General features: G+C 41.6%; 2 protein-coding genes across 5 annotated transcripts in view; one reads left to right on the top strand and one right to left on the bottom strand.

Annotated features, from left to right (window-relative positions):
- The window catches only part of LOC109412587 (L-dopachrome tautomerase yellow-f2), a 439236-nt gene that overhangs the window by 19976 nt on the left and 392254 nt on the right, over positions 1-27006 (bottom strand). The window lies entirely within an intron of this gene.
- LOC109433581 (uncharacterized) overlaps positions 11228-27006 on the top strand; it is a 63069-nt gene continuing 47290 nt past the window's right edge. For 3 of the 4 annotated variants that reach the window (XM_029859979.2, XM_029859978.2, XM_029859981.2), the window contains exon 1: positions 11229-12179. In XM_029859979.2, coding sequence (XP_029715839.1) covers positions 11563-12179 — 617 coding nt within the window. In that variant the 5' untranslated portion in view covers positions 11229-11562. Of the gene's footprint in view, positions 12180-27006 lie in introns of all 4 variants that reach the window. The other variant, XM_029859980.2, reaches the window with a different exon arrangement.

Below are 27006 nucleotides of genomic sequence, written 5' to 3'. Positions count from 1 at the left end.
CTGGAAGAATTCCCGAGGAACTTCTGGAAGAATTCCCGAGGAACTTCTGGAAGAATTCCCGAGGAACTTTGGAAGAATTCCCGAGGAACTTCTGGAAGAATTCCCGAGGAACATCTGGAAGAATTCCCGAGGAACTTCTGGAAGAATTCCCGAGAAACTTCTGGAAGAATTCCCGAGGAACTTCTGGAAGAATTCCCGAGGAACTTCTGGAAGAATTCCCGAGGAACTTCTGGAAGAATTCCCGAGGAACTTCTGGAAGAATTCCCGAGGAACTTCTGGAAGAATTCCCGAGGAACTTCTGGAAGAATTCCCGAGGAACTTCTGGAAGAATTCCCGAGGAACTTCTGGAAGAATTCCCGAGGAACTTCTGGAAGAATACCCATGAACTTCTGGAAGAATTCCCGAGGAACTTCTGGAAGAATTCCCGAGGAACTTCTGGAAGAATTCCCGAGGAACTTCTATAAGAATTCCCGAGGAACTTTGGAAGAATTCCCGAGGAACTTCTGGAAGAATTCCCGAGGAACTTCTGGAAGAATTCCCGAGGAACTTCTGGAAGAATTCCCGAGGAACATCTGGAAGAATTCCCGAGGAACTTCTGGAAGAATTCCCGAGGAACTTCTGGAAGAATTCCCGAGGAACTTCTGGAAGAATTCCCGAGGAACTTCTGGAAGAATTCCCGAGGAACTTCTGGAAGAATTCCCGAGGAACTTCTGGAAGAATTCCCGAGGAACTTCTGGAAGAATTCCCGAGGAACTTTGGAAGAATTCCCGAGGAACTTCTGGAAGAATTCCCGAGGAACATCTGGAAGAATTCCCGAGGAACTTCTGGAAGAATTCCCGAGAAACTTCTGGAAGAATTCCCGAGGAACTTCTGGAAGAATTCCCGAGGAACTTCTGGAAGAATTCCCGAGGAACTTCTGGAAGAATTCCCGAGGAACTTCTGGAAGAATTCCCGAGGAACTTCTGGAAGAATTCCCGAGGAACTTCTGGAAGAATACCCATGAACTTCTGGAAGAATTCCCGAGGAACTTCTGGAAGAATTCCCGAGGAACTTCTGGAAGGATTCCCGAGGAACTTCTGGAAGAATTCCCGAGGAACTTCTGGAAGAATTCCCGAGGAACTTCTGGAAGAATTCCCTAGCAACTTCTGGAAGAATTCCTTAGGAACTTCTGGAAGAATTCCTGAGGAACTTCTGGAAGAATTCCCGAGGAACTTCTGGAAGAATTCCCGAGGAACTTCTGGGAGGATTCCCGAGGAACTTCTGGAAGAATTCCCGAGGAACTTCTGGAAGAATTGCCGAGGAACTTCTGGAAGAATTCCCGAGGAACTTCTGGAAGAATTCCCGAGGAACTGCTGGAAGAATTCCCGAGGAACTTCTGAAAGAATTCCCGAGGAACTTCTGGAAGAATTCCCGAGGAACTTCTGGAAGAATTCGCGAGGAACTTCTGGAAGAATTCCCGAGGAACTTCTGGAAGAATTCCCGAGGAACTTCTGGAAGAATTCCCGAGGAACTTCTGGAAGAATTCCCGAGGAACTTCTGGAAGAATTCCCGAGGAACTTCTAGAAGAATTCCCGAGGAACTTCTGGAAGAATTCCCGAGGAACTTCTGGAAGAATTCCCGAGGAACTTCTGGAAGAATTCCCGAGGAACTTCTTGAAGAATTCCCGAGGAACTTCTGGAAGAATTACCGATAACCTTCTGGAAGAATTCCCGAGGAACTTCTGGAAGAATTCCCGAGGAACTTCTGGAAGAATTCCCTAGCAACTTCTGGAAGAATTCCCGAGGAACTTCTGGAAGAATTCCCGAGCAACTTCTGGAAGAATTCCCTAGGAACTTCTGGAAGAATTCCTAAAGAACTTCTGGAAGAATTCCCGAGGAACTTCTGGAAGAATTTCCGAGGAACTTCAGGAAGAATTTCCGAGGAATTTCTGGAAGAATTCCCGATAACCTTCTGGAAGAATTCCCGAGGAATTTCTGGAAGAATTCCCGATGAACTTTTGGAAGAATTCCCGAGGAACTTCTGGAAGAATTCCCGAGGAACTTCTGGAAGAATTCCCGAGGAACTTCTGGAAGAATTCCCGAGGAACTTCTGGAAGAATTCCCGAGGAACTTCTAGAAGAATTCCCGAGGAACTTCTAGAAGAATTCCCGAGGAACTTCTGGAAGAATTCCCGAGGAACTTCTGGAAGAATTGCCGAGGAACTTTTGGAAGAATACCCATGAACTTCTGGAAGAAATGCCGAGGATTTTCTGGAAGAATTCCCGAGGAACTTCTGGAAGAATTCCCGAGGAACTTCTGGAAGAATTGCCGATGAACTTCTGGAAGAATTGCCGAGGAACTTCTGGAAGAATACCCATGAACTTCTGGAAGAATTCCCGAGGATTTTCTGGAAGAATTGCCGAGAAACTTCTGGAAGATATCCCTAGGAACTTCTGGAAGAATTCCCGAGGAACTTCTAGAAGAATTCCCGAGGAACTTCTGGAAGAAATCCTGAGGAACTTATGGAAGAATAGAGAATTCCCGAGCAATTTCTGGAAGAATTTCCGAGGAACTTCTGGAAGAATTCCCGAGGAACTTCTGGAAGAATTCCCGAGGAACTTCTGGAAGAATTCCCGAGGAACTTCTGGAAGAATTCCCGAGGAACTTCTGGAAGAATTCCCGAGGAACTTCTGGAAGAATTCCCGAGGAACTTCTGGAAGAATTCCCGAGGAACTTCTGGAAGAATTCCCGAGGAACTTCTGGAAGAATTCCCGAGGAACTTCTGGAAGAATTCCCGAGGAACTTCTGGAAGAATTCCCGAGGAACTTCTGGAAGAATTCCCGAGGAACTTCTGGAAGAATTCCCGAGGAACTTCTGGAAGAATTCCCGAGGAACTTCTGGAAGAATTCCCGAGGAACTTCTGGAAGAATTCCCGAGGAACTTTGGAAGAATTCCCGAGGAACTTCTGGAAGAATTCCCGAGGAACTTCTGGAAGAATTCCCGAGGAACATCTGGAAGAATTCCCGAGGAACTTCTGGAAGAATTCCCGAGGAACTTCTGGAAGAATTCCCGAGGAACTTCTGGAAGAATTCCTGAGGAACTTCTGGAAGAATTCCCGAGGAACTTCTGGAAGAATTCCCGAGGAACTTCTGGAAGAATTCCCGAGGAACTTCTGGAAGAATTCCCGAGGAACTTTGGAAGAATTCCCGAGGAACTTCTGGAAGAATTCCCGAGGAACTTCTGGAAGAATTCCCGAGGAACATCTGGAAGAATTCCCGAGGAACTTCTGGAAGAATTCCCGAGAAACTTCTGGAAGAATTCCCGAGGAACTTCTGGAAGAATTCCCGAGGAACTTCTGGAAGAATTCCCGAGGAACTTCTGGAAGAATTCCCGAGGAACTTCTGGAAGTATTCCCGAGGAACTTCTGGAAGAATTCCCGAGGAACTTCTGGAAGAATTCCCGAGGAACTTCTGGAAGAATTCCCGAGGAACTTCTGGAAGAATTCCCGAGGAACTTCTGGAAGAATTCCCGAGGAACTTCTGGAAGAATACCCATGAACTTCTGGAAGAATTCCCGAGGAACTTCTGGAAGAATTCCCGAGGAACTTCTGGAAGAATTCCCGAGGAACTTCTGGAAGAATTCCCGAGGAACTTCTGGAAGAATTCCCGAGGAACTTTGGAAGAATTCCCGAGGAACTTCTGGAAGAATTCCCGAGGAACTTCTGGAAGAATTCCCGAGGAACTTCTGGAAGAATTCCCGAGGAACTTCTGGAAGAATTCCCGAGGAACATCTGGAAGAATTCCCGAGGAACTTCTGGAAGAATTCCCGAGGAACTTCTGGAAGAATTCCCGAGGAACTTCTGGAAGAATTCCCGAGGAACTTCTGGAAGAATTCCCGAGGAACTTCTGGAAGAATTCCCGAGGAACTTCTGGAAGAATTCCCGAGGAACTTCTGGAAGAATTCCCGAGGAACTTCTGGAAGAATTCCCGAGGAACTTTGGAAGAATTCCCGAGGAACATCTGGAAGAATTCCCGAGGAACATCTGGAAGAATTCCCGAGGAACATCTGGAAGAATTCCCGAGGAACTTCTGGAAGAATTCCCGAGAAACTTCTGGAAGAATTCCCGAGGAACTTCTGGAAGAATTCCCGAGGAACTTCTGGAAGAATTCCCGAGGAACTTCTGGAAGAATTCCCGAGGAACTTCTGGAAGAATTCCCGAGGAACTTCTGGAAGAATTCCCGAGGAACTTCTGGAAGAATACCCATGAACTTCTGGAAGAATTCCCGAGGAACTTCTGGAAGAATTCCCGAGGAACTTCTGGAAGGATTCCCGAGGAACTTCTGGAAGAATTCCCGAGGAACTTCTGGAAGAATTCCCGAGGAACTTCTGGAAGAATTCCCTAGCAACTTCTGGAAGAATTCCTTAGGAACTTCTGGAAGAATTCCTGAGGAACTTCTGGAAGAATTCTCGAGGAACTTCTGGAAGAATTCCCGAGGAACTTCTGGGAGAATTCCCGAGGAACTTCTGGAAGAATTCCCGAGGAACTTCTGGAAGAATTGCCGAGGAACTTCTGGAAGAATTCCCGAGGAACTTCTGGAAGAATTCCCGAGGAACTGCTGGAAGAATTCCCGAGGAACTTCTGAAAGAATTCCCGAGGAACTTCTGGAAGAATTCCCGAGGAACTTCTGGAAGAATTCGCGAGGAACTTCTGGAAGAATTCCCGAGGAACTTCTGGAAGAATTCCCGAGGAACTTCTGGAAGAATGTCCGAGGAACTTCTGGAAGAATTCCCGAGGAACTTCTAGAAGAATTCCCGAGGAACTTCTGGAAGAATTCCCGAGGAACTTCTGGAAGAATTCTCGAGGAACTTCTGGAAGAATTCCCGAGGAACTTCTGGAAGAATTGCCGAGGAACTTCTGGAAGAATTGCCGAGGAACTTCTGGAAGAATACCCATGAACTTCTGGAAGAATTCCCGATGATTTTCTGGAAGAATTGCCGAGAAACTTCTGGAAGATATCCCTAGGAACTTCTGGAAGAATTCCCGAGGAACTTCTGGAAGAAATCCCGAGGAACTTATGGAAGAATTCCCGAGGAACTTCTAGAAGAACTCCCGAGGAACTTCTGGAAGAATTCCCGAGGAACTTCTGGAAGAATTCCCGAGGAACTTCTCATTCCCGAGGAATTCGCATATTGACTCCAGTAGGAATATCCGAGGAACTTATGGAGGAATTCCCGAGGAACTTCTTGAAGAATTTTCGAAGCACTCCTGGAGGAGTTACCGAGGATCTCCCAGGGGAATTCCCGATTAACTACTGCGAAAATTCCCAGGAACTTCTGGAGAAATTCCCGAGGGACTCTTGGAGGAATTACTGAAAAACTCCTGAAGAAATTCCTAAAGAGCTCCGGTAAGAATTCCTGAACAAAATCGGGAAGAATTTTCGAGGAACTGCTGAGGGTATTTCCGGAGAAATCCAAGATGAAGTTACGAGAAACTCATGAAGGAATTCCCGAAAATCTTATGGAGGAATTCGCAACAAACTCCGGAAGAAACTTTTGGGAGAATGGCCGAGGAACTCATGAAGGAATTCCCGAGAAACTCCGGTAGAAATTCTCGAGAAACTCCGGAGAGAATATCCGAGGAATCCCTGGAAAAATTCCCAGAAACTCCGGAAGAAACTGCTGGTAGATTTGCCGAGGGACTCCTGGAGGAATTCCCGAGGAACTCATTTAGAAATTTCCGGTGAACTCTAGGAAGACTCGACGGGGGTTTTTTTTTTAAGAATTCCCCGGGGAACTTCTGGATGAATTCCCTGTGAACTGCTTCAGGAGTTTCCGGGAAACTCCTGGTGAAATTTCCAAGGAACTTCTGGAGACACTTCCGAAGAACTCTCTGGGCAATTAACCGCGAAAATCCTGTGAGAATTCGCAAGAAACTCCTGGCAGAATTCTCGAGGAACTCCTTAAGAAATACTGGAGGAAGTGCTGGAGAAATTCCTGGGGCATTGCTTGAAGAATTTCAGAGGATCTCATGAACTTCCAAGGAATTCCTAATAAACTCTTAAAGAAATTCCAGAAGAACTCCTGGAGGAATGCCCGGGAACCTTTGGAGGATTTTCCAAAGAACTCTTGGAGGACTTCCAGAAGAACTGAAGAAATTCCCGGGGAACTCCTGAAGGAACCCCCGGAGATTTTCTGGGGGAATCCCGAAGAACTCTTAGAGGATTTCTTCTTACTCCAGGTGGACTTCTCGGGCAACCCTCGGGGGAATGGCCAAGAATTCTTGAGGAACTCCTTGAAAAAGCTGAAGGAATTCTCGGGGAACTACTAATGGAACTCCGAATTCCCGGAGAAATACTCGGGAAACTCTTGGGAAATCTTGGGGAACTCCTTGTGACAATTTTATCAATTCTCAAAAGTATCCTAGAAGAAACCTCCGTAGCAATCCTAGAAAGATCTCCGGAGAAATCACAGATGAAACTTTTTTTTCTTTTTTTTATTCTGGGATTTTCTGCCGTAGGCAGGTTCATCCCGGTCAGATAAAACTCTTGGAAGAATCTTATAAGTGTCGAGACCGCAGTAAACACAGATTCACAGAACATCCCGTAAATAATCCCTGGGAAAACTCAGAAGGAACTACTAGAAAAAATTCAGAAGGAATCCCTCAAAGAACTCCTGGATATATTTCAGAAATCCTAGAAGGAACTCGTAAATAAATCACAGATGGTACTCCTGGAGCAATTCCTAAAAGAAATTTCGTAAGAATTCCATAAGAAACTATATAAGAAGAAACTCTTGTAGGAAACCCAGAAGGAACTCGTGGAGGAAACTCGGAGATTCGGACACAATTCCTAGAAAAGCTTATAAAGAAGTTCTTCACGTAAATCCATGAGGGACATTCGAAGAAACTCATAGAGGAATTCTAGAAGAAACAATTCAGGAATTCAGAATAAGATAATTCACTATAGAACCGATGGAATAAGTTCTGGGTGGATTTGCGATGGAACTTCTGCGGAACGATCTTCTGCTGCCATCAAAATGTGTAGCTTTACTATCAGAATCTCTGTTGCGGATTACCCATCTGATCTTCCGGCTCGCAACCACTTCATCCGCGGATATTCTTTTTGGAGATCATTCCATCCACCGCCTTGTCCTAATCGATGCTCCGATGACAAATACAGCAACTGAACCACCTGGATATCGATACACGTAGGTCACATAAGCACACTGCGAGTGCACCAAACAGGATCCATTCGTACTTTCTACTCGTCCCAGAAAAAAAAACTTCCCGCTTCTTCGATGTTCCAAATAAACGTCCGGATATTAAGGCTCATTCTGTGATGCACCGAAGCCTTCTGGTGCTTTTGCAGCATCTGCGGGTGGACCGACTCAACGGCATCGATGGTCACTATGCTCCGCCAGCAGGAAAAAGCACACAACAAATCTGACCCAGCTCGGAGTGCAGCGGACAGCGCATAAATCCATTCCTGTACATGGAGCATGGAGGGGCATCGGCATGGAGCACATAATGCTTCGGAATCAGAATAACAAAAAGGATGTCAGATTCCTGGGAACACCTGGATTATTTTCCACATTTGGCGCACTATCGAATGGATGCGGTGACCGTAGAACAGTTGGTGCCGGAGGCCATGGCAATTATTGTCCGTGCCGCAATGGTAATTATCTCAGCCACTCCCTAGAATTTAAGTCAATGATAAGAACCTAGGTAAATATCAAAACATTAGACAAAATCTTACGAAAAACTTACTACTTCCCTACTTCCCAGAAAACAACTCGCTGATGGCAGAAAAATAAATAAATGAAGATCATAATCTGTCTAGAAAATGTCACTCTACTTGCGGAATAATGGATCGGGGCATTTTTCCCAAAGTAAAAAGTGACAACTGGTTTGATCGACACAATCATCACCATCATCATTGATCATCAAGTTCATCGATTTTTCCGTTCCAGCTGAGTACCGCTCAAGAAATTTCGACAGAAAATCGTTTCTTGACCGTTTCTTGTCCTATCTTTTTACACAGTACTTACGAGGTGAGTATCACCCCTTAATCCGTTGCAACGCGATGTTTTGAATTTGGGCTCGCTCTGACAGATCGTGACAACGAAATCTCGGGTTGCCTCGGCACACACATTTTTCGTGTCGGTTTCTCCCTCTCAGCTTAAGCCTACACAGAAAAAACTGTTGTGTAATATTACATCTGAACTGCTGCAACCCGATCAATCCGTCGGTTGCATGAATATTACACAGGACGATTTACACATAAGAACAAAAGATTTTGGGGTCTCCAGTTAGCCTAGTGGTTAAGGCTATGGATCGCCAATCCGGAGACGGCGGGTTCGATTCCCGTTCCGGTCGGGAAAATTTTCTCGACTCCCTGGGCATAGTGTATCATTGTACTTGCCTCACAATATACAAATTCATGCAATGGCAGGCAAAGAAAGCCCTTCAATTAATAACTGTGGGAGTGCTCTAAGAACACTAAGTTGAAGCGAGGCAGGCCAAGTCGCAGTGGGGACGTAGAGCCACAAAGAAGAAGAAGAAGAACAAAAGATTTTACATCAAAACTATGTAATTGTACATAGGAATCGTGATTACAATGATAATTTAGGAATGTGTTACATCGGGTGGGTTGCATTTATTTTTTGCTGTATATTTAAAGCTTCTCAACCATGTCGAAAGCTTCTCTAGCTACTTTAGCATCTCTGAAGCCTCCCTTAAGCTTTTCTAAAACTTTTCTAGATTCTCTAGCATCTTTTGCTTCTCTTGTTTCTCTTGCTTCTTTTGCCTCTCTTGCTTCTCTAAAGCTTTTATAGCTTCTCTAGTTTCTCTAGCGCTGCTCTAGAGCTTTTCTAGCTTCTCAAGCGCTTTTCTAGCGCTTCACTAGCGTTTCTCTAACGCTTGAGAGAAGCTAGAGAAGCTTTAGAGAGGCTTTAGAGAAGCTAGAGAAGCTTTAGAGAATCAAGAGAAGCTAAAGAATCTTTAGAGAGGCTTTAGAAACCCTAGAAAAGCTTTAGGGAAGCTAGAGACCCAAGTATCACACTTGTCACTGAAGAGTTACGACGGCGCCACCAAATCGAAGTCTTCGCTTGAAGCACATGCGATGTTGCAGCCGCGAAGTATTTGAATCTTTTTTTCCTGTAGCGCATCATTCAGCTAATTGAGAGCTACAATATGCACTAATTCAAATTGAGTTGTGAAATTTCTAAGTACGGTAAAAACCAATTTTCGCACCGTCGGTACTTCGGATTTCAAGCAAAAGCATAATACTTCTAATGAATAAATACTTTTTTTATCTGTATTAACGAGATTTTTAGCCCTGGGCTAGTTCATCTCGGGACCCACGCTTTACTTCCCTTCCGAAGGAAGAACTCACATTTTGCAAGTTTGTTGGGAGTGGGATTCGATCCCAGGTCCTCGGCGTGATAGTCAAGTGTTCTAACCATCACACCAGGCCCGCTCCAATAAATGCTTGCTAAAAGTAAGTCATAGTAACTTTTACGCAACAAAAACCTGTGCCGCCGTGACTCTTCGGTGACAAGTGTGTTAATTGGGGAAGCTTTAGAGAGGCTTTAGAGAAACTAGAAAAGCTTTAGACAAGCTAGAAAAGCTAGACTAGCTAGAGCAGCTAGAGAAGCCAGAGCAATTAGAGAAGCTCTAGAGAAGCTGGAGAAGCTAGAGCAGCTCTAGAGAAGCTAGAGTAGCTCTAAAGAAGTTAATGCTGCTCGAAGAGTTAGAAACTAGAAGAGCTGAAGAGCTAAATAAAGAAGCTAGAGATGCTACAAGAACTACAGAGCTAGAAAAGTCACAGAGCTTGAAGAGCAAGAAAAACTAATGAGATAGAGAGCTAGAAAAGCTAGAAAGAAGTATAAGAATTAGAGATCTAGAGAGCAAGAAAACTAGAAAGCCAAAATGGTAGAAGAGCTAGAACAGCTAGAAAACTCAAAGATCTAGAGGACTCGAAGAGCTATAGAGAATTAGAAAAGTTAAAGAACTAGAAGAGCTAGAGAGCTATAAGAGCTAGAGAGCTAGAAGAGCTAAAGAGCTAGAAGAGCTAGAGAGCTAGAAGGGTCAGAGCGCTAGAAGGACTAGAGAGCTTGAGAGCTACAAGGGCTAAAGAACTGGGAGAGCCTGAAAGCCAGAAGGCCTAGATAACTAGAAGAGCAAGAGAGTTAGAAGAACAAGGGAGTTAGAAGAGCTAGAGAGCTAGAAGGGCTAGAGAGCTAGAAGAGTTAGAGAGCAAGAAGAGCTAGATGAGCTAGAAGACACATAACATAAGTGGAACTCTGGCTCAAAAAGTTGATGCCTTTCCGAGTTCGTACGCTGGTATACAGGGCATCGAAATGTCAAATGCGTTATAACATTATAGCCGTACCATTTTCCAGCATGTATACCATTTTTCATTGCTGTGAAGTAAAACAAAGACCTCCTAGATCTAGACTGGCAGCATGTGGAGATCTAAAATAGGATATAAATAATGATGAAACTTTGTGAACTCAAGGCAAAAATACGTTTTCTAGCCTTAAATATAAAGGGAGATCGATATGTGAAACGTGCATGTGTTATTTCGCAGATTTCAATAAATTTATGACAAAATGAATAAGTGGATTTCCAGCAGCTAGTTTCGCGCATGTCTCAGATGCCAATCTTCATTCCTGTATTCTTTGCTAGAACTGGAATACTGGTTGGATCAGATGTTTTTTGTTTACCAAAATGAATGACAGTTCAACGCCTTTTATGAAAGATATAATAGTTTCGCGTGCTGGAAAAGGATACAATTTTTTCCTTAGCTCTGACTATGGAGCTCCACTCATGTTATGTGTAGAAGAGCTAGTATGCTAGAAGGACTAGAGAGCTAGAACATCAAGAGAGCTGAATACCTAAAGAGCTAGAAGAACTTAAGAGCTAGAAGAGCTACAGAGCTAGAAGAGCAAGAGAGTTAGAAGAGCTAGAGACCTAGAAGAGCTAGAAGGGCTAGATAGCTAGAAGAATTAGAGAGCTAAAAGAGCTAGAGAGCTAGATGAGCTAGAAGAGCTAGTGGGCTAGAAGGGTCTATAGCTACAAGGAAGCAAGCAATCATGCCTGTCGCACCCCTTTTGCTCAGTTTTCCAAACGCTGATTCCGCAGTGGACCCCTCGCTCCCGCGGATAAACAAACTGAGCGCAACGGTTGCTCAATTCTGACAGTTCTTCCCAGAGCGGTTGACAGACAGCGCAGCCAACCGTTGCGCACACGGGCCGAAAAATAAAAAACTCCGAGACGGCGAAGTCGAGTTTTTTTATGTGTGCCACCAGAGAGTCGACGACGACGACGACGGATCTAAAGAAAAAAACTCTTTTTCCCATTGTACGCTTCGGTTTAATTTGATGTGTGTGCGCTCGGAACGGGATTCCCGTCGGTCCGTTGGTTAAATTGTGGTTATTGAATTGTGTAACGCAGTCGATTGGCCGGGAAAGTCCGCACACGGAAAAGCGACGACGACGACGGCGGCGGCGGAAAAATTCGCGACTCGCGACGACGACGACGAAAGAAAAGGGTCCGAAGGTGCGACGGCGCGGGCTAAAAAAGATGTCTTCTGTCCTGGTGCAGGAAGCCTCCTTAGCAGCAGCAATAACAGCGTCCGTGTTGGATGTTCCGAATGGGGCCAGCGCCCCGGGAAGTCCCCAACAGCAGCAGAGTTTGGCCGAGAAGGATGTCTCCTACTGGCAGCGCTCGCTGGAGGTTCTCTCACAGAAAGTGATTGTTGGCGACTCGGCGACGATTGTTGTGAAGAGGGAAAAGAAGAACACGACGACTCGGTCCACGGTGCTGGGGGCGGCGGAGGAGGAGGAAAAGCGACTGGACAGTCAATGTCCGGATCAGAGGAGCAGCCCCGAGGATGATTCCGTTCCGGTTCAGGCGGAGGCCGAAGAAGTGGTCGAGGGTTGCGATGAAAACGGCGGCTGCTGCGAACACAACGAGGAAGATGGCGATGCAGCAAATGACATTTCGGAGGAGGAAGAACAACAACAACAGCAGCAGCAGCAGCAGCACGACAGCAATCTCTTCCGGCTGAGTTGCTGCTGTGGGGCTTGTTTTAACTCGCGGGAAACGATCATCCAGCTGTTCGTGGAGGATTTCGAGTATAACACCCTGTGGGAGCGGCTGCAGTTGCTGATCAAGAAGTTCTACGACGTTATTCCGGAGTGAGTATCGTATGGGGTGAAGGGGGTGAATGTGATTCAGTTCAAAGAATTTTAGGCACTTTCCTATTGGGTTCCTGGCGATGGGTTTTGTTTACATTGTGCTGGATGAGGTTCGGTAGGAATTATTGGAGTTTTTCCAACATGAACCGGAGATTACTTGCCCAGGGGAGGTTATACACATATAATTCAATTATAGGGTATCGCGCCACTTGGGCGGTGGCTTCTATATTCGTCTGTTTTCCACTATAACTCAGTCAATTTTGAACAAATTGACTTGAAATGTTGTACACGGGTAGATACTATACCTATCTCACCACATTCCAAAAGTTGTGTCAATTGGTTCAAATTTGACTGAGTTATAGTGGAAAACAGACGAATATAGAAGCCACCGCCCAAGTAGCGCGATTCCCTATGCACTCTTTTCAATTAATATTACGATTGAATGTGAAAGTTCGATATGACTGTTTTGTTATATTCCCGCCTAAATGGTGTACCGTAAATCAGGGTATCTTTGATAACGCGGGGAGTGTAGTATATACATTAGGGAGGATCATTTAACAGCGTAAACTGATTAAACGTCGCGATCACCAAGCCAATCTTTGATTATTTCATTTATTTATTTATTTATTTATATGTGTTTACATCAACAGACTTTCTGTAGTCCCAATGATATTAAGAACTTAAAACTATTTAAAAATGTCACAAATCACAAACAGAAATTACATTATGAGTCACATGTGTACAATATTTCCTACTTAAAATTATGTCAAGTTATTGAAAAAGTCAGTGAACCGTCGCTTTATTACGTTCCTTGTCAGATGGAAGTCAAAGACTGATGCCACACGGTTGAAAATACGTTGCAAACCTAGTAGAGCACTTCTTATCCCGTAATTGTTCCGGCGAAGTGGAAGCCTCAGCATCGAGCTGTTCCGCAGCAGCCGTGGTTGAACATTGATGTTCACTTGTCGTAATATAGAATCACAATCTATTCGCCCTTGAAGAGTATCGGCCACGGTCAAGGCTCTACAAACATCCCTTCGTACACGCAGAGGTTGCAAATCAATCAACTGACACCGCCTTTCGTAGCTCGGAAGGCGAAGCGGGTCCCTCCATGGTAGCCTACGGAGCGCGTATCGGATAAATCGACGTTGAACTGATTCGATTCGCTCAGAGCCGTTATTGTAGTTAGGACTCCAGACTGCTGATCCGTATTCCAGCGTTGATCTGACGAGGGAGCAGTAGAGCGTTTTCAGACAGTAAATGTCGGTGAAATTTTTCGCAACTCTGAACACAAAACCCAGGGTTCTCGATGCTTTATCTACGACAAAGGATATGTGGTGAGAGTATGTTAGATGCGAGTCCAACAGCACGCCCAGATCTTTAACACACTGCACTCGTCTGATAGGCGTGTCGAATATCTTGTAGTCGAAAGGCACTGATTGCTTTTTTCGCGAGAAGGAGATGCATGAACATTTTTCAGGGTTAACGGTGAGACGATTAACTTTACACCACTCTGCGAAACAGTTGACCTGCTCCTGAAGTAAGCGGCAGTCTGTAGTTGAATGGATACGCAGGAATAACTTCAGGTCGTCCGCAAAGGACAGCCGAGGAACTTTGAGAACCAGATGCACGTCGTTGAAGTAGATAAGGAAAATCAACGGTCCCAGATGACTACCTTGTGGTATACCTGACGTAGCGCAAAAACTCGACGAGCGAGAGTCTCCTATTGCCACTATCAATTGACGTTCTGTGAGATATGAACGGAACCATCTCAGGAGGCTACCACCAATTCCAAGTCTATCAAGCTTAGCAATCGCAATGTCGTGGTTGAGCTTATCGAATGCGGCAGATAGATCAGTGTATATCGCATCCGTCTGAGTGCGCATAGTCATACTATCGGTGATATACGACGTGAAACACAGCAGATTTGTGGTTGTAGAGCGACCAGTAGTAAACCCGTGTTGATCCGCACTTATATATTGTTTACAATGCGCATTAAGGAAACCCATAACAACCAGCTCAAACAGCTTCGCTACCGCATTGAGTGATGTGATTCCGCGATAGTTGTTAACATCTCGCTTGCTTCCTTTTTTGTATACAGGAAACATCTCAGCCGTTTTCCAGCACGATGGAAAAATGCCAGTAGACAGAGAGAGCTGAAAGATCAATCGAAGTGGTTCCAGCAAATGTCCAATGTTGTTCTTCAGGAAGACAGATGGAACACCGTCAGGCCCCGGCTTGAACGAAGTTTTTAACTGTGATGCCGCTTTCGAGATAGTGTCCACATTTACACTAGTAATAATGAGCGTTTGATTAGCCAAGGGAACGTTTCGTGCTGCGCTGGCGATGTGATCAGTGGAAAGCTGTTCGTTTTCAAACACACTTGCGAATTTTGTAGAAAACAGATTGCAGATTTCCTCTTGCGTTGAACCGATTTCGCCGTTCAATACCATGGACGATGGCAACCCTGCTTCTTTACGCTGCTCGTTCACGTGGCTCCAGAAGGATTTCGGATGCGATTTAAGCCGTCGCTCTATTCTCCTCTGATATCGTTGGAAGCAGAAACGACTCAAACGCTTGTATTCGTAGTTCAATCTTACGTAATAGTGTTTCAGTGGCATAGTGCGAAATTTAGAAAATCGTTTAAGGGCTGCCTTTTTGGTCCTTTTCAGCGATCGAAGATCACTGGTCATCCACGGAACCTTGAAATCAGTTCGTACGACTTTCTTTGGAACGTGTCGATCAATGACATACCCCAAGATGTTGGAAAAGGTTTGCGCTGCGATGTTCACGTCGAATGCATCTAGGATGAGCTCCCAATCCAGGTCAGACAACACTTCAGCTATGCTACGTATATCAGCTCTCCGGAAATCGTAAGACACAGCAGATCGGTTGTTGATAAAATCGCGAACGACATTAGTTTCGATGGCGACTAATAAAGGTGGATGATGGCGAACAACCTTAACTAGAGGAGCTGGTGCCATTGAGATACTAGGAGCAGTACTGCGACCACTCACAAAACAGAGGTCAAGCACACGGTTGCTTTCGTTCAAAACGCTATTGATTTGAAATAGAGTGGCGGTACTGTAGCTGTCGCAAAATCATGAAACATTTCAAATAAGCAGAAAATCATGGCTTACGCAGTAATTTAATCTGTTTAGTGGGGTACTCACTAATCTATCTATCTTATAACTATGATATTATCAAGACATACATCAATCCATTATCAATTTCAGAGGTGCGGATATGTTCTTGTTTTGTCGCTGCCCGATTTCGTCAACATATTATACCTTTTTTTTGTCAACACTAAAAGTTTTATCAAAAAAAATCCCTCGAATGCTAGTTATTTATGTTTTAATACAACAATATCTAGGTACAACACATTTTCGTTCAGAAATTGTGGTAGGCGTAAAGTGGGTGGCACCGTGTCTAAAGAATACAAACTGGGGTTATGCTTGGGGTTATTTATAAACCACGTAGACTTTTTGAAGCTAGTAGCAAGTAGCTAAGATCAATAATAGTTGAGATGTGCATAAAAAACCAACAAAGGTCTGACACGACTATCCGGAGCTCAATAAAATCTCTGTGCCTTTTTGCCAGGAATCGCTCCATGGTGTCCATCTGGGTATTCATCAAGGCATTTCCTTCGGGAGACCCTTCTTTTTTATGGCTCTACGTTCCAACTAAAACTGATCTACCTCTCTTCAACTTAGTGTTGCAATCAGTAACTCCTGCTAAGAGTTCCACTTTGTATGCTTTCTGTGAATTCCTTAAAATTCCTTATGGTTGAAGGATTCGTCTTTGACTTAATCGTTATCATTGAAAATACAAAAGCAGTTTTCTCGCTCAAAACTTGAATGTTTGAATTGAAAATGTATTCACTGCACTCCATTCTCCACTCGCAAAAAAAAGAATACTTTTTCACTGCGAAAATATCAGTTTTGAGCGAGAAAACTGCTTTTGAATTTTCAATGATGACGATTATGTCAATGACGACTTCTTTAACCTTAATAGAGTTCCTCGATTTTTTTTTCAAGGTTTTTATTGAAAACTAGCTGTACCCGGCAAACTTTGTCTTGCCTACTGCGTTTTTTGACCAAGTCCCCGGTAACAAAATGTATGTAAGATCGATTTTCAAAAACTCTCAATTTTTCCATGTTTTTTGCCTCATAAACCTTCCTTGGGTGAAAATTAACAGAACAAATTAAGACGATCAAAATCGGACCTTCCATTCGCAAGTTATGCGCGGTCCCACGTATGCCACTGCATTTTTATACACCTAATATATATATACTGCCGTAAATCGCATATCAGTCCCATCTTTGCTGGATTTCCTATGCAAATGGGACAGATATGCGATTCACGGCAGTATATATAATAGATATTCGCAAGTACTTGGAGGATATCTTCAGGAAATCTTCTGGGGTTTCACCAAGCGTATCCCGAAAAGTTTGCCTGTATTATTTGTATTATTGAAATTTCCTACATGAATTCCTTATAAAATTTCTCCAGGATTTCTTCAGATTTATCTCCAGGGATTTTTTCAGTATTTTAAGGTTTTCTTTAAAAAAATCAGCAAGGGGTTTCTTCAAACGTTGTTCCATGGATTTTTCCTCATAAAATTCTTTGAAATAAAGCTGCGAAAATTACTCCAAAAGTTCCTCCATAAATTCCTTGAAAATTTTTCTCAGGGATTCCTGTAGAATGTTCAACAAAAGTTTTTTTAGAGAAGCTCCTGCGGTTCCGTCAGAAATATTTCCTGAAATTCCTTCGAAGATCTTTCCAGAGATTTTTCTAGATGTAATCCTACAAGAAACTGTAAAGGAATGTTTGCCGGAATGACATTTTTAAAGGAATATTTGGAGGAACACCTAGAACAACTCTATGGGAATTTCCTGAGAAAATTTAAGAAGAATTCCTTGATAAATCCCTGCTAAGAAAAAATGCTGGATGAAATTTTAGCGTAGGGGTAGGCGGGGCATAATGAGCAGCTTAAGCATTTTGCCACAAAATCCAGTAAATTAAGCGCAATCAATGTGTAATTTTGACGTATAATCCTCATTTGAACCTTATCTGACAAAAACTAATCGTTGAAATTTCGAATATAGCTATAAATGTTGCAAAATTTAATGTTTTTAAAAACGTATAAAATCGTGGATTGCGTTTTAGAGGTGGGGCATAATGAGCACCCTAGGTGGGACAGAATGATCAATCATTGCTGATAATTTGCAGATACCGATTTTTTAAAGCTAATAAATTGAAAATTAATGATAAAACCTTACTATATGCATCGTAACAGAGAAAACCAAAAGTGAAAATCGTTTGTTTAAAATGTTAAAAATTTTCATCATTTTTACATCAGATGCTCATTTTGCCCCACCCTACTATCAACTTTTTAGAGTATATTTTTTAACAAAATAATTATACAAATATTTTGAAAGTGTTACAAATACATTTCATTGACCCAGTAAACATCAAGAAATTTGATAGATACCCATTACGTTCTTATTTTGATTCCAAAACCTTATTTTAGGTCAGCTGATTCTTATAATATTTCCCCAGTACATGACCACTTCACGCATTTTGACTATTTTTTCAAAGCAAATGGCTTTTTTGACAAATGTTTCGTCATCAATTCATTGGATTTGAGGTAATTAAACTACAGTCAAACAATTTGTTTTAAAAATTTGGAAATTTACAGTGAAAATACAAGGTGCTCATTATGCCCCACCTGCTCATTATGCCCCGCCTACCCCTAATCCCCGAAATTATTTCTTCAGAAATCTCCCAAAGAAAATATTTACCTACTCTCTTTCCAAAATGTCTACATAACCCACATTGTTTTCAAACTTTCCAGAAAATGCATGATCTCTTCAAATGAAAATCTGAATTACTGAAACATTTTTCTGGATTTCTGTAACTAATAAATGTTTGTTTTATACTGAAATAGTCCATTAGCATCTTAAAAGCAACATTGTTGAAGTATTCGTCTGTCCTAGAGTTGTTTCCTTACTAAGCATATACGCTCCCATTTTCATCCTTCTCAAAATGAAGGAATAAAGTGCGTTTGGCTTTCTGTCTTATTTTTGTATTTTTTTTTTGTTAGAAGAATGTCACCAAAAATAACGAAATCAAATAGGGTAAATCGATAATCGTTACATGTCCTAAAAACTCGTCAATAGTTGCACTGTTGCACACTCCATGCTTTTCTTATGAGGTGTGCAACAATTGGCGATTTACATTATTTGATTTAGAATAGGATAAATTTGGGAGCGTAAGATTACTAAGGGCATGGTAACCCTTTAAATAACTGTTCACCTTTCATTTTCTCTAAATTCAAGACCAACAATTGAAAAGGCCGCATCAACATTGCGTAAACAAACATGTTTCTGTCGACTTAGAGCCTTCTGTGGTCCACCCACGCATCTCACCACCATTAACAGAAAGCTTGATGTTTGCTCTTTCTATTAGTAGCGATGAGGTGTGTAGATGGGGTTCCAAAGCCCTCAAATAGACAGAAACATGTTTGTTTACAAAATGTTGATGCGGTCTTTTCAATTGTTGGTCTTGAATTAGCGTTTATTTCTGGTAGGGTAGAAGCGTCAGTTTTGACCAGTCCGGTCTTTTGACCGTAGTGCGTTATTCGGCCTGTTGCGATTTAAATCAGCATACACCCTCAAACAGAATGCCAAGATCGGCTGTGCGAATCTCTGTTAAAGTTCATTTGCTGAAATCTCGGCTAAACGCTTGACGTTCAAAGTTTGATGATAACCCATGAGTGCTGCTTTGAATAAACTTGGCTTTTTGATGATATCTCAGTTAAATTGCAATTGCCGAGCGCTCGGCTATGCGAATCTTGACAAAAGAATGAAAATCAGCCGAACTCGACTAAGTGTGTAAATTTATTTTTTAACACTACATCCAGGGATTGGCGGCATGCACCGTGCGGTGCGAAAAAAGGGTGTGCTTCACACAATCGCAAGTGCTCGTCTCCCGTTTTGCCGAGAGACAAGAGACGTATGAGTGAGAGCTTTCGTAATTGTGCGAGAGACAATCGCAGCACTAGCTCTACGGTGCAGGGAGTAATGCACGGTGCTTGGGACTGCGCTTGTCTCCAAACAGAAAAAATCAATTAATAAATTATTTGAAGAGTTTGTGTTTTCGGCAAAGTTGTTAAGCTTGTCAAGGGTTGACAAGTGATGGGTCGTTTGATTCGAAATTTTTGCAATCATGCGTAGTATCAAGCCAAGTGCAAAGTACGGAGACAAGCACCGAGAGAGTGCAGCGTGAGAGACAGGAGAGCTCCAGCGCGCGGCAAAGCAAGCGAGCAACACACAACCGATTGCGCGTACTCGTCTCCTTCTAGTTTGTTGTGCTGTCTCGTAGCAGAGTGTGCAGCACGCAAAGAGTTTTGAGTCGCACCCTATCCCTGACTACATCCCAATATAATATGATAACTAAAGCTGCGAAAACCATAGAATTTGATCTAAAAATGCAATAAAAAAGTAATTTTCCTTTAAAATCAGCTCTTATATGTCTATTTTGGTCAGGGTACTTCTAATTCGGCCACTCTCATAAAGTAATACACGTGATTGGCCAAAATAGAAATCTATGTTCACAATATGACCAAAACTTATGCAGTATTAGCTTGATTTCTGCATTTTTCCTACAAAATATAGATTGAAACCTTTGGTTTGACACGTTGGTAGTTTTCATAGGATTTGGTTATTTTTATAAAAATGTTTTACCTTAGACTGGCTAAAACCGGTACCCGCACCCTAGATCAAGTGGAATGTGAATTTGGCATTGAATCTCTAAGCAACAGGTATTCTTACAAATTGGAATCAATTTTGCAAACTAAGACAGAAGTCTCCCGATAAACACCGAAAAGTATGAAATGCTCTGGTTATTACATGTATTCTGCCCCCACTCGCATAACAGTCCCATTTGACTTTTCACCACTTTTGAGTTAACGTTATGAATAGTCATCATTTTTGATGTACTTCCAAAAACAACAATAAAAATTACGAATTTTTATGTCAATGTGTGTAAAAAATACCAAGTTATGAGCGTCCCACATCAAAAGTACCCGCATAACAGTCCCATCATGGATTTTTGTGTTACGTAACACAAAACTGAATAATTTTGTAGTGATTGTAATATTTTTTACAGTTATATATTCATATGCAAAGCAATCTGTGAAAGTTTCGAGATGATCGAAATATTTTTCAAATTTTGGCGATTTTTCAAAGTTTTATATGGAAACAAGTTTTCAAACTTCAAATGCCGTTTTCTCAATTCCTACTTTTTGCAAATGGGACTGTTATGCGAGTGGGGGCAGTATTGTTCTGTAAAAAAAATAGCTCACTTCAACGGATAAATGACACTGAGCAAGACATATCCTATGCATATCTGTCAAAGTACAATTTTGAAATGAATAATGATGATATTGTTCTACCATCTGTTGTAGCAAGGCATCTACCTATAGCACTGGAATAATCTGAAAAGAGATTTGATCAAGCTTGTATTGTTGTTAGTGATTAGTCATTCTCCTGTATGAAGGGCCAAAAAGAGTTGTGAGGACCCGCAAGCAGAGACACTTGCGCGAAACACGCGTCAGGAGAAAAGAATCTCCTTACAAAAGAATGTTCTCATGAACAACTGCAAAATCAAGCCCTCGATTGACAGAATACAGAACAGATGGGATCGAAGAGCCCGCCCTCAATCCACGAACTGTTAACAACAAGGAGAAGACAGCCCCAGATTCCTGTCCAAATCGTTTCAATTGGGTGCCCTGATGGTCCCTCCCTTTCCCAATATATGTGTGATTGTTCATTATATGATAGAACATTCTTAGGTTTTTGTTAAATGTAAACTAAGATGTTATGATTATGTTTGTTTAGCATTAATTCGTACATGAAATTTACCTGAATCCTCCTGAAATAAAATGTTAAAGCCTGTATCCGCAATAATCGGGACACAAAAGTACGGCAGTAACTCTATACTGAGTCAATAAAAATTGGCCAAAAATTAACTGAGAACTCTTTGATGTATGTTTATTATTTGTGCAAAATTTCATAAAAATTGATGCATTACTTTTAACTGTAGATGAGAAACAAACAGACGACGTTTTTAAGATTTTGTACAATCATCACCAATTTTCATTAGCATACTAGATGGTTCTTTTCCGCTACAATTCAAAGTTCTGTTAGGATAATTATGAAACTTCGTGAGCAGTTATGATACTTATAGAGACACTTTCTTGCAAAATTTCATCAACTTTTATCAATTGGATTGAAAGTTACTGGTGTTGATAGGGAATAGTGTTAGTGAAAATGTTTCATGTTTTTTATGTGCGATGTTTGCCCATTCATAACTTTTGAATATTTCTGTCAATTTTCATGAAATTTTCACAGGAGGTAGTTGATTATGTGTATATTATGCCTGCAAAATTTGATGATTATTGGTGTAGTACTTTCAACAATACAATCGAAACAATAAGGGGTGCTCACTAATTGTTGTCTGAAGGGCTAAAATCACGGTCAGCCCCAATATTTGTTTCGACTATAAAATTGTTGATAGTGCATCGATTTTTTTGAAATTTTGCCTATGTAAGTAAAGTAGATTGAGAGGTTTGTGTTCAAATTTCAGTAATTTTCTTTATCAAATTCAAAAGTTACAGCGCTGACAAGCTAAACCAGGGGCTGTACAAAATTCAATTGCTCGCGTTCTAGTGTTTCATTGCTACAACAAAAGGTACTTCACCGATTCACATGAAATTTTGCAGGTGAAATGAACACATCTTAAGATATTATCAGGCAGAATTTGAGCAATTTTAATGTATCTATTGCAGAGTTACAGCCATATTTCTGTGTCCCGATTATTGCGGATACAGGCTTTAACTAGCAGTGAAAATTCAAATATAACACATACATAAAAAGTACATCAAACTTAGATCTTGGAAGGTCTGTCTGATTACTTTAGACTGGAAAAGATTTAAATTTGGTGTGGCAGATCTTACACCGCAACGCACCATTGTTAGATGATCTACCCACTTTACGGGACACTATTAAAGTTACACTAAAATGAAAAAGTGATTCTCGCTCATATGAAAAATTACTGGTCACCTAAAAAAAATAAAATGTCCGATCTTTCAATTGCAATTGATAATCGAGACTCCAGTACTTGTTTTAAAAATATAAAACTAAGAAAATTATTTTTACATGGAAAAAATATTAGGGAAATTGGCTGAAAAACTATCAAAGTTACCCCGTTTTACGCTACTGTGAGTGTCCTTGACCCCAAATATGTATATATGCGAATTGGCATTGCATAAACCAGGGAGGGTGCAGGCACGTCAAACTCGAACAAACTACGCCTACCTACCATGCATCGAGCGGGCCTTCCCAAACAACACAATGCGATTTCGCGGGCCATCCCCATCGGCAAAATAAACCGATTTCCAAGCAGGATTCGACCAGGCTTCTGGTCGCGTTGCCAGTCACACTTACACACTCGCAAAAGATGAGCAGTAGGCCTACCTTGCCGCTTGCGGGTCCCCTGGCATAAACTTATACATTGTGTGGCACGCACAGTGATACATTCTGATGTATGATCAGAAAGTCCAGAAGATTTTTCGATTGGATAACCAAATCCGCCATCTCCAGATTGTCGATTTAAAGCCTTACCCACTATGGGATGGCATTCCGCACAGTGCAGCTCATTTTTATATTACAACCGCGCACGCTTGCACATACTGAGGAGCATCTCATCCGTGCACTAGACAGTTAGAAAACCCCAGCGAAAATAAACAATTGCCAACATATCCTGCGTGCCACTCTCTTGAAACCGTTGGCTGGGTTTGTCAGGGAATTCCACCAGAACTTCATCCCAAATATTCTGCAGTTATTTCTCGCAGGGATTCTACTCGAAGTTCCTCGGGAATTCTTTCAGGAGTAGTAGTGACATCACTGAGTTTCGTATGTGATACTATTTGGGATTCCTGTGAGAGTTTCTTCTGGCATATAGGATCTCAGAGACAGAGTTTAAAATTTTCATTTTCAATTCAATCATTCAACGTGAATTTCAAAAATTCTCAACCGAGGGATCAAAATAAAATTCATTTTGGTGAATGAATTTTTTCACCTATTCATTCATTTTTCTGTCACTGACCATTTTCACTGAGAAATAAAACAGGATCGTAACTCCCGATTATACTTCCAATCATTTCAAAACTTGTGTATAGTAGTTAACTAGAATATTAGTTATGTTCTTCATTTGTCCATTAAGTCGGATTGTGCTTCTGTTAACAGAAATTGGACATTTTACGACGTGCGAAAAAATATTCGTGACAGAGAATTGAATGAAAAAAGAGAGACATTCAGCTGACAATGAATGTGGCCAAACACGAATGAAAAAATGAGAATGTCAATCTTCACTTTCAACCTTCGAATTTTTTACTCTCTGCGTCAGAGGATTCTTCTGTGTAATCTTCAGGGATTCCTCTGGTCATTCGTTTGGGGTTACTCAAAGCGTTTCTTCTAGAATTTTAGAATTGCATATACATAGATGGATTTCGCTTGGATGTTTCTCAAAATTCGCGAAAGAGTTACCGTTGGAATTCCTTAACGCAATCTTCTGGAATTCCTCTCCATAATCTTGAACGATTCTTGGATATCTTTTGCAATATGAAGCTTATTTTAGGCTTAATGCGCCGTCCACAAATTACGTTACGCTCTAGGGGCATTACGGCCCATACAAAAAATTTGGGATTTTCATACAAAAAAGCGTTACGGAGGGGGGAGGGGGTTCTAAAAATGTCTATTTTAGCGTTACGTAATAAATGGATGCTCCCTAATCGAGGGGTTTCTTTTGAGATTCTTTTGAGTTTCTTCATGTTTCGCCAGAAAAGTATCGTCTAGAAAAATTGCATTTGTGAATATGGATGTCATCCGAGTACACGGGCTTACAGAGGCTTACGCGTCACTTAACGGTCGGCTCCCCTGGCTATTAACAGACGGAATGTCCCTTAGCAGCTTTCCAATGCCCATATTTCAGGGGCCCACACAAAATTTGACTTCACGAAAAAAAAGAAGGAAAAAAGTAGTGCGAGAACTTCTCTTGATTTGTTTTTTATTACAACAATTCAAACTACTACTGGCAAAATGTTGTGATTATTCTGAAGAAGCTTTGTCTAGCTGTCTGGCATTTTTTTTTATTTTGCCACCAAACCTTATTATTGTTCGTGCAGTTGAAAATCGGAATTTTTGACACGCGAAAATCGAAAATCGTTTCTCCTAAACCGTGTGTCGGACGTACGTCGGGCACAGTGCGCTGGATAGAGGGCCAGGTCCGCTGTCCAGCGCACTACGCCCGACGTTAGCTTTCACGTACGGGTTTTGAGAAAATTCGATTGTCGGGTGTGGGGAAACTTCGGGTTTCAACCGCGACGACAATAACATTTTTGTGCAATTCCTTAAGAAAAACTACCGGAAATCCTGAAAAAAATTGTTACGTTTGTAAATTGTTTTGAACATTTAGTCAGTTTATTTTGTATGTTATACCAAGGTTTGTACATCTGTCCCTGAATTTTAATGTGCATTTGTAGTGCTCCAAACATTTTAGGAGTGATACAGTACAAAATACACAAGCCGTCCCCTAACACGGACATCAAATTGTAGACGGTCTTGTGTTGTTGCCCGAATCTAGATGCCCGATTAGGATTAGTTTGCCTAGACGAAACCAAGCTATGAACACAGCAACAAAGACTGTTAACCAAAAGGCGAATTGCCAATTAAAATACAATTCTAGGATGACTGATGGACCAAAACTAATACCTGAAACCTCGTCATCCTGTGATTGGAAGATGTTATCCATATGTATAACAGGGCACATTTATGTTATGTGTTGTGCTGCGTCAATTTGTGATGTTTCTTATTTGTGCATTTATAAGGTTCCACGTGTTGTGATATGTTAATCCTTCGTATTAATTTATTTTCTTTTATTTTTGTAACATTCGATTGAATTCTATACTGCCCCCACTCGCATAACAGTCCCATATGAATAGGAAACCCAACAAAGATGGGACTGTTATGCGAGTGGGGGCAGTATACTACCGTGAATCGCATATCAGTCCCATCTTTACTGGATTTCCTATGCAAATAGGACAGATATGCGATTCACGGCAGTATAGGAACTCTAAAACTCTATACCTAAATTGCAAAGTCCAAAAGTTCCTGCTAAATTTGTTTTTTTTTGTATCTAAAGCTTTAGAAAACCTTTTGAAGAATTTTCTATAGTGTTCTTGAAAGAATCAAAGTTTTTTTTAGGTATATGTACAAGTGTTTTTGGAACTTTTGAGTTTGATATTACTTGACAGCTTACGTCTTCTTACTGGAATAGGAGAACATCAAAACTGTTGAAACATGTTTAAAGGACATCTAGCGTGAATGTTAGGCAGATTTTTTTTAAGAGTTTCAGTCCGAGTTGAGAGATTTGGTTACTGAAATGATGATATTGTTCTACCACCTATTGTAGCAAGGCAGCTGCCTATAGCACTGGAATAATCTGAAAAGCGATTTGATCAAGATTGTGCTGTTGTTAGTGGTCAGTCATTCTCCTGTATGAAGGGCCAAAAAGGGTTGTGCGGACCCGCAAGCAGAGACACTTGCGCGAAACCCGCTTCAGGGGAAAAGAATCTCCTTCCAGAAGGAAGTTCTCACGAACAACTGCAAAATCAAGCCCTCGATTGACAGAATACTCCCAATAGATGGGGTCGAAGAGCCCGCCCTCAATCCACGAAATGTTAACAACAAGGAGGAGGCAGTTCCAAGCTCCTGTCCAAATCGTTTCAATCGGGTGCCCTGATGGTCCCTCCCTTTCCCAATATATGATGAGATATGTATATGTAATGTATGTCAGTGTGTGTTGTGTATGTTTTATTATACATTTGTTTGAAAAACAATCATAATCATGGTTATTAAGCATTTATAAACAAAACATTTACTTGATTACTCCTGAAATAAAATGTGGATTAGCAACAAAACATTAAAAAAATTAAGCACATCAAATCTCGATCCTGGAATGTCTGCTCACCACTGATCGGCCAATTTAGGCATGAAAACAATAACAAGATCGAAATTTGATGTGGTGGTAGATCTTACGCCGCAACGCACCATTCTAAGGTGATCTACCGACGTTACGGGGCAGAGATTTGGTTACTGAAATAAGGATAAATCCAAGGCGAACTTCTGACAAAATTAATTGAGAAAAACTAAGTAGAAGTTTATGGAGAATTCGTCCGGTTTTTTTTCCGGTAAAGCTTTTTGGAAATTTAATGGGAAATTCTATTGGAAATTAATGCTGTTTTTTTCTTTTTTAACCTGGGTTGCATCTGGATTGGCGGAAAATGTGTAAACAAACAACGTCAAACAAACCAGAGTTGGTACCAGAGTTTTGTTGAAAATTCTTTTGAGTTATCGCCAGTACCTGTCCTAGCAGACGCGTGTCCAAAATAGTTTGAACCACACACAGAACAATAATTCAATCTTGAGTTCAATTTAGCGGATCTATAAAGTTATAAATTGATTAAAATAATACAAATTCAGTGAAATTAGAGAAAATACATTTACTATAAACTCCCGTCGTCTTCGATTCAATTCTGTTTATCACATTGAATAACAGTTCTTAATTGATATGTCATCCCTGGCAGTTCGACATCTGTCATCTCGATTGATCAGGGGCTTACGTCGATTGTACCTCGAGGGGTCCGCAACATATATCCTCTATATAAAGGGCCCCCACATTTAAAATCCGGCCCTGGGGCCAA

The sequence above is a fragment of the Aedes albopictus genome, chromosome 1, assembly GCF_035046485.1.
Source record: "Aedes albopictus strain Foshan chromosome 1, AalbF5, whole genome shotgun sequence".
NCBI classification, from domain to species: Eukaryota; Metazoa; Arthropoda; class Insecta; order Diptera; family Culicidae; genus Aedes; species Aedes albopictus.
This window is presented reverse-complemented; position numbering and strand designations above follow the sequence as displayed.